Below are 7,722 nucleotides of genomic sequence, written 5' to 3'. Positions count from 1 at the left end.
GGGGGGGGGAATGTCTATAAATTCGTCCGCTCTAGGGTGGCCCAGCGTCCCCTCCCCCGCGCCGGGGGCTGGAGGGGGATGGAGGAGGGAGCACCCTACTGCGCATGCCTCACAGCCAGGGATGCTGAGGCTGTGAGCCGAGGGGAGCTTTGAGGACAAGTGATGGAGACACCCGCACGCCCAACCTAAGCCAGAGGCCTCCAGGCCCCGCCGGAGCTCGGGCGCCTCCGATACTTACCACGCTGAGTCAGAGGTCCGCCGATCCGATCCTGGAGACCAAGCCCGAGCACACCCCCCACCCTCGATTTAGAACGCCAGACCCAAGTCTCCCACTTGCATATGTCCAATCCCAGTGCGACGAGTCCACGACTTGGTCATCGGGCCTCCGGAGCTCCTGGTCGCCCCCTATTATCCGACATCCAGGTACCCAGACTTCTGCCTCGCGTGTGCCTTGCCGGGTATTCGAGTCTCTGGTTTTATCCCCGCCCCCTTCCAGCCCTCTGCGTTCTATCCCCGCCCCCTCGAATCCCAGCGTCCAATCCTTTCCCTCCGTTCGATCCTTGGTCCTCAGTCTTTTTCTACTTGGCCCGGTTTCTCCACCATTGGCTTCCCGGGTTCTAAGCAGCTCCTCTCCTCCGAACCCCAGGTTCTTGGACTTCCCACTCCGTTTTGTCTCGCTCTCCTTCCTCTCTGCAAAACGAGGCTCTGCTTGGCATTCACAGCCCACCTTTGGGTACACGTAAAGTCACGCGCGTGGGTATCCAGCCAGAGCGAATCAAAGTTCTACCATCCCGAGGAGGGAGGGCTGCTCTGGGGATTGGGTCAGCCCACCAAAACCGCCCACGGAAAATGCAGCTGCACGGACTGAGTGGTGCTAAGGAGAAGCTACAGCGGATTGGATTCAAGTTAGACAGTCAGAGGGACTTCCGTGTGGGAAAAGGTGCATGGATAAAGGGGAAGAGTGTGTTAGAGACTGGGCTCAGATGGGGAGGCCGAAATGGGCACAGACAAGCAGAGGCTGAAACAGGAAACTCGTTTTATTAGGCTCTGGACGTTAGTATTCTTTGTACACGCTAGGTCCAGTGTGCCCCCGGGTCCAGCCCAGTCACAGCGCGGGGAGACAGTTTTTGAGTGAGCCCAGGAGATGGAGTTAGGGGAAAAGAAACTTGGGGTCGTGGCCCCAATACACAGATGGGTAAGCTGAGTCCAGGGGAGGGCCAGGGACGCTCCCGATATCACCCAGAAAGCTGGGCACTGCGCTGGCCTTTTTTCTTCAGGCCAGGGTCCTGGAGACCGAGCAGGCCTCGGGCCTCGCGCCGACGGCGGCGCCCGTAGCTGTGAGGGTCCTGGGGCTCGCGGCCGGCCTTCCCTGAGAGCTCCTTGGTGGAGGCGGAGCGGAGCCAGTATATCATCTCTGGCAGGCGGTGGGTCTGGCATGTGCCCAGGGAACAGAGGCGCCTGCGGTGCTGGGCGACCTGGTGCTGGGGCTGCCTGGGGAGGGAGCATGGGAGAAGGCCGGGTTCAAACAGAATCCTCTCGAGAAAGGGGTCTTAGTGGGGTCGGAGCACCCAGAACTCCGCGACCGCAGAGGCGCGCTTACAGATCACCATTCCACCGACGCGGAAAGCAGGGGCCTGAAGAGGGCGCACGCTCCTCGCGGTCTCCTTCCCGCCCTGTCCCTGCTGCCGCCCGCCTTTCTCACCTGCCCAAGGAGTCCGGGTCCCCCAGAACCGAGGAGGCGAGAAGCAACAGGAGGATGTGGGAAGTCATCGTGGGGTGGGGCCGGGAGCGGTCCTTAAAACCCATGAGCGAAGCGGCCCCTCCGGGGTGCGGCTCCGCCCCCTTCCCGAGTCAGATAGGCCCCCGGAGGCCCGCTTGGGCGCCAGGAATCAGGGCCAGTCCCCACTGCTCAGGCGGGGAAAACTGAGGCCAAGAGTCGAGGAGGCCACACCACGCCAGAAGGTAAGCTTAGAACCCGGACTCCCACGTCCTACTCCTTGGCCTCCGAGCCCTCACGGGTGCGGTCACACGGCAGAGCTATGACCCTGGGAGGCCTCGGGAGAGGGACCCCTTTAAGGCGGAGGGAAGAGGGGCGGGGCAGCTGACACCTGCTAGTGGTTGACACAGCTTAGGGCTTCCAGGAAAGGGGTGGGGGCAGGGAGGCGCTGGGCTCCTGCGACCTCAACCTCAACCCATCGGGGACCATGAGGTCTCAAGGACCAGGCTCCTTCTCGGGTTAGGAAATGCGGGGCGCGCGGGGCCACCTCGGGTTGTGGACAAAGGGAGTCTGGGCCCCAGCACAGCTGGGACACCATCCTGGAAGAGGAATAGTGTGACGTGCCGCCAGGCCCAGGGCTCCAGCCGTACCGAAGGTGTAGCCAGGGCCGTGGAAAGTCATGGCGGCACAGGCGATCCGGGTCCTGTGGACAGCGTCCTGGGGGACCAGGGACTCGGTGCACAAGGCAATGGGAAAGGGTCAAGTGTAGACGCCGTGCCTGCAGCAGAGGGTGAACACAGCCCCTGGGGAGTTGTCAGTGGGGCCTCTGAGGCATCTCTGTAAAGCAGGGAGGCAGGGAGGCCCTGCTGCCCTAGGGTAGGACACCCCGCTCGTCCCTCCCTCCATCCCTCACCTCCAAGTCCCAAGCTAGGAGGGGGAAAGACACACAAGGAATTCTATTCCCTTAACATACCCCCCCGACTCAGTTTCCCCAGCTGCAGAGGGCAGGGCAGTAGTCACTGCCAGTCAGCCCTCGCCTGGCCTTGGAGGGTCCTGGACAGGAAAAAACAGCCAGACGGCGGAACAATGTGTGTGCTGGGGGGAGGGGGGGAAGATGGCTTTCTGGGAAACTTAAGGGCCCAGCTATGCTGGGAACCCACACCCCAACCCTCCCCCCAGCCTGGAAGGGCAACCGGGGGCAGGAGCCCTGCCCAACAGGGACAAGAGGGAACAGGGTCTCAGGGCGCATGAGTGAGGGGGATTGGAGGGGGACACATGGACCCAGAGAGAGCAACAGGGGAGCAGACCCTGGCAGGGGGCCATGGAAAGCAGAGACCACAAGAGGCCAGAGCCAGGGAGTGAGACCTAGAGACACAGAGATGGGGACAGAGACCTATAGCTACCAGCAGGCGCCAGCCCATGACCCCCACAGCTGCTCAGGACATCATTATCACAGCACCTGCAGACGGAACCCCACTTTGCCCCCCAGGAAGCCGAGCCATCCCAGCTGAGGATTTATTGGCGTAAATGCAACCATATAAAAACATAAGTTATGAAAAACACAGTCACGATGTGCCCCGCCCCAGCCCAGACCCCTAAAACCCCCTTCTGAGGGAGGGAAGGAGAGGAAGGGGGAGCCCCCAAACTGCCTAAGAATGCCGCAGCCCCTGGGCCCGTGCAGGGCCGGCCCGGCCAGGGTGGGAGAAGCCGGGCGCCGCCTCAGCGCATCCGGTAGTCGGTGGAGCAGGACAGCTCGCACAGCTGGCCCTTGAAGTCCAGATCAATGGTGAAGTCCAGGTCGCGCTGTGGGGAGAGGGCAGATGTGAGGGGGACTGGACACGGGACAGGCAGAGGTCTGTAACCGTCCGAGTCAGGAGGCCACGGCAGGAGGCGCCCCCCAGCCACCTCCCACGCTCCCCGGAGACCCCCCATCCAGGCTGGGAGACTCCACGGTGCTGGTCCCACCCCCAGCATCTGCTCTCAACCCCGACTCCCAGCCGCGGCTCCCGCAACACCCGAAAGGGCACCTGGAACCCAGCCAAGCCCACCCCTCCAGGGCAGAGCTCAGCTGCTCTGTCTCTTGCATAAGGATTGTTCCCCATCAGAACCATTCTCATCAGTAAAGCAGTTACTCCTTCCCTCTTTTCTAAGCAGCAAATCTCTCTTCCAGCACACTTCCTCCTCCACGGCAACACTCACTGGTCCCAACCCGTGTCTGCACGTCCTCAGCTCCCAGGCTTCCTGGAAGCCAGGCCTCGCTCCATGCTCCCCACCCCCCAGCACTCCCTGGAAAGGCTCGGGCCAAAGTCGCCTATAACCTTGAGGACTTCTGCTCTCAGTCCCCCCCACCTCGGCCCAGGCTCCCAGCTTCCTCTGCTGCTCTGGGCCTCTCTCTCTGTCTCTTTAGTCTGGGGTTTCCCAAGCTCTGTACTACCGACATTTGGGGCCAGAGTCAAGGCTTCTTCACTGTCCTGCGCAAGATGCCACTAGCATCTTTCTCCAGTTCTGAGAGCCCAAAATGTCTCCTCCAGACAGGGACAAGCGTCCTGAGAGGATCACCGAGTCCCGTGCCCACACTTCTAGCCCAGGCCCCCGCCCTGGACTCCAGGCTCCAGACCCTCTGTCCTCCCATCCACTTGGGGTCGCCCCAGGGGTCAGACTCAACCCAGCGGAGGGCTGCTGGAGCCCCAGAACAGGCAGCGGTGTCCCTCCTGAGCCAGCCAACCACCCCCCCAAGCCCCCCCAGCGCCTCACATTATTCTTGGCATTGGGCCGCATGCCGATGGTGCCAAAAATCTCCTCGCCTGTCTTCACGGTCAGGTAGTCCTCCATGTAGAACACGGTCTGCTTCCAGTGCGTGTAGGGGGACTCGGGGCCTGGGGGTGCAGTCGGGTCAGCCGGGACACAGCCAGCCCCGGGGCCTCCTGCCCAGCCCCCACTCTGGGCCTCGGCCTGGCCCCTCCAGGACCTGAATCCCTTCACTCTCATCAAGCCCTGGAGAGGGACTGTTGTTTACTGTTTCGCGGGTGGGGAAACTGAGGCATGACACGCCCAGGTAAGCCGGCAGAGCCAGTGTCACAACAGGAGTCCTCCGTGGCCCCCCGCCCCCCCCCCGGCCGGTTCCTGTTCCGCGCCCCCCTCCCCCAGGCCCGGCGCCAGGCTCACTGGTGGAGAAGCCCGTCCTCTTGTGGCAGCGCGTGAACTCGATGTTGAAATAGGCCACGAGCGCGTGCACGTAGTCATTCCGCTTCACTTGCAGGCAGAAGGGGGAGGTGAAGGTCAGGTCTTCCACCTTGACGGTGTAGATGTCCACCTCCTGCGGGACAGGCCCCGTGAGCCCCACTCCCCAACGCCCAGCCCAGCGGGCGCAGGAAAGCCCGGGGGTCCGAGCCTGGGTCCCGCGCCCTTCTCGCGACGTCCAAACCACCGGGCGGTTCTCCTTCTAGAGCTACTACCTCTGCTTCGGGGAATCGCCCGCTGCCCCTTCTCCACGGCCCTCGCCCCGCCCGGGGGGCGCCCGCAGCACCTCACCACGGCAGGGGCCTCTTCACCGGGCTCCCTACTGCTGCCCCCCCACCCTCACCCCAGCCCCTTACTCGACCTATCAGCCAGTGTGACGATTTTAAAACACTGTCTGCCAGATCATGTCAAACTCCTGCTCAAAATCCCTCCGACAGCTCCCTGGCACCCGCCCTCGCAGCTCCTGTCTTCACTTGCTCCAGACTTCCTCCTCCTCCTCCTCCTCCACCAGGGCTGGGCCGCCTCTCGCAGCCCAATTCTAGGGTTCACCCTGGGGTCCGGCTCCCCACGCGGACACCGAGGGGCTCAAGAACCGATCGCAGTCACGGTCATTCTTTATCAGCGGCCCAGGTGTGTATCAGCTCGCTTGGGGCCCTGGGCTTCCCGCAGCTGGAGCGCGGGCCAAGGGGCTCAGCTGCCTGGCTCAGGGGTGCCTCCCTGGAATGAGTCCCCCCAGAGCAGTGCCAGCCAGTTCGGTCTCGCTTGCCACGGCGCCTGGAACCACTCGCGGGGCTTGGCTCATGAAGCTTTTTAAAGGACAAGGTGGCTTCTCGGGCCTCTAGCGCCACCTCTGGCCGACAGGTGAGACTCCCAGGCCTCAAGCAAACACTGGGTGACCTGCCGTCTTTGCTCAGCATCAGCTGGCCCTTCCTTGGTTCCAACCCTGGGGACACCTGGCCACACACCCCCCTTCACCTTTATGAGGCAGGCGTTGGTGACCAGCTGCTTGGGGTCCACCACATCCACCAGGGGCTCCTTGATGGCCACATCTTTGATGCAAGACATGTCAAAGCCGTACACGTTCTCCCACCCTGGGGAGGCAGGCAGGGAGGAGGGGTGAGCCCATCAGCGGCATGCAGGCCAAGCCTGCCCTGCCCCCCTGAGCTCCTGGGGGCCCCCCTGAGCTCACAGTGAATCTTGTAGTCTTTGTACTGCCGGTCTTCGATGGCTGTCACATACAGCGTGGCTCGGTCCGGGAAGATGAGGCCATCGGGGGCCTGCCGAGGGGGAGGGGGAGGGTGTAAAGGATGGAAGGCCTTGGAACACTACCCACAAACCTTGACAACTTCAGTCTCTACCCACACACGCTATCTCCACCCTGGTCTGAGCCACCTGGACTCCTACGATGGCCTCCTCACTGGTTCCTGGCTTCCGCCCTCGAGCCTGCATCTATTCCCCATGCGGCTGCCAGGAAGCATCCAGGAGCACCTGTCTCAGACCTGTCCTTCACGGGTTCTGAAGCATCTGCAGAACCCTCCCTGGCTCCTCTGAGAGGAAAACTAAAGTATCAGGGGGTGCTCAGGCCCCTCCACCCCTTTTCCTTCTACCGTTCTTCCAGACCCTCAGCCCACTCCCTGCTGTTCCTCAGCACACAGTAAGAACACTCCTGCCCCAGGACCTTTGCACCAGTTCCTCTGCCCAGATGCTCTTGGCCCCAGATCTCATGCAGCTCCTACCCCTTGTTCAGGTCTCGGTCACCTCCCCCTGGGAGGCCTGCTCAGATCTGAGCGCCTGGAACCATGGCCCTCTGGCCTCTCCCCATCCTTCTGCCCTGCCATGGTCTTCTTCCCAGCACCGCCCACCTCCTGACACTGTCTCCTTGTCACTGTCTAGCTCCTGGTGCCTGTTACCTCCCATTCTGGCTTTGGGCCCTCCAACATCTAGGCAGCCAATCCCCTGCATGAAGTCCCCTGTGGGGGAAATATCTAGCATGGCTTCTGGTTTTCTGCCCAGACCCCAGCTGATAGGTACTCAACACGTGGCTGAAGGAGCCCCGCCTGCTCACGCCGCGTGAGCTGCTCCCACCCCGCCGGGGGCCTCACCAGCCATTTGTCTCGGGCGTAGAGCACAGTGTTGAGCATTGACTCGTAGAAAAGGCAGTAGCCCATCCACTCGCTGATGATGATGTCCACCTTCTCCACCGGAAGCTCCACCTCCTCCACCTTCCCCTTGATGATGGTCACCACTGCGGGGCAGAGACAGGCACATGCGACCAGCCCTGCGGAGACCTGTCTGCTTGCCTCCCCCGGGGACCCCACCGGAGCCGCCCCCGCCTCCTCAAGGAAAGGCTGGGAGCTGCATTTGGGCATCTTCAAAGAACTCTGCCAGCTGAAGCCACACTTCGAACTCAGGGGTTTTTGGTTTGGTTTGGTTTTGTACTTTTTCTTTTTTTTTTAAGTAATCTCTATGCCCGGCATGGGGCGTGAACTCGCGACCCCGAGATCAAGAGTCACACACTCTACAGATCACGCCAGCCAGGCGCCCCTGTCAACTCAGTTTTAAAATTTATTCATCACTCTGGATATTTTTAAGGCAGAAGCAGAAAATGGTGTATGGATTACGTATTAGATGGACTTTGTCGTTAATAGCATGGTCATGTTTTCTGAAAGGCTCTATTACACACACACACACAGCAGTATTTACAGGACAAAGGACGTCATGGTTCAAATTTGCTTCAAATGGAGATATTTAAAGCTCAATGGTAG

General features: G+C 61.5%; 3 protein-coding genes across 5 annotated transcripts in view; all 3 read right to left on the bottom strand.

The window, feature by feature from the left end:
* CPT1C (carnitine palmitoyltransferase 1C) overlaps positions 1-461 on the bottom strand; it is a 17,711-nt gene extending 17,250 nt beyond the window's left edge. For both annotated transcript variants that reach the window (XM_040634316.1, XM_040634317.1), the window contains exon 1: positions 239-461. The gene's annotated coding sequence lies outside the window, so the exon portion shown is untranslated. The remainder of the gene's footprint in view (positions 1-238) is intronic.
* Positions 462-1,019: 558 nt separating this feature from the next.
* On the bottom strand, positions 1,020-3,096 carry ADM5 (adrenomedullin 5 (putative)). Its single transcript, XM_008684555.2, has 2 exons — positions 1,703-3,096; positions 1,020-1,491 (listed from the first exon to the last, which is right to left on the bottom strand). Exons 1-2 carry the CDS (start codon positions 1,804-1,806, stop codon positions 1,236-1,238), a joined length of 360 nt encoding a protein of 119 aa, XP_008682777.2. The 5' UTR covers positions 1,807-3,096; the 3' UTR covers positions 1,020-1,235.
* Positions 3,097-3,218: 122 nt separating this feature from the next.
* Positions 3,219-7,722, bottom strand: part of PRMT1 (protein arginine methyltransferase 1) — a 9,755-nt gene continuing 5,251 nt past the window's right edge. For both annotated transcript variants that reach the window (XM_040634314.1, XM_040634313.1), the window contains 6 exons: positions 7,060-7,202; positions 6,147-6,234; positions 5,933-6,048; positions 4,883-5,033; positions 4,472-4,593; positions 3,219-3,520 (listed from right to left, as the gene is read on the bottom strand). In XM_040634314.1, coding sequence (XP_040490248.1) covers positions 3,437-3,520; positions 4,472-4,593; positions 4,883-5,033; positions 5,933-6,048; positions 6,147-6,234; positions 7,060-7,202 — 704 coding nt within the window. In that variant the 3' untranslated portion in view covers positions 3,219-3,436. The remainder of the gene's footprint in view (positions 3,521-4,471; positions 4,594-4,882; positions 5,034-5,932; positions 6,049-6,146; positions 6,235-7,059; positions 7,203-7,722) is intronic.

Source organism: Ursus maritimus, unplaced genomic scaffold (genome assembly GCF_017311325.1).
Source record: "Ursus maritimus isolate PB19 unplaced genomic scaffold, ASM1731132v1 scaffold_19, whole genome shotgun sequence".
In the NCBI taxonomy this organism is placed as follows: domain Eukaryota; kingdom Metazoa; phylum Chordata; class Mammalia; order Carnivora; family Ursidae; genus Ursus; species Ursus maritimus.
This window is presented reverse-complemented; position numbering and strand designations above follow the sequence as displayed.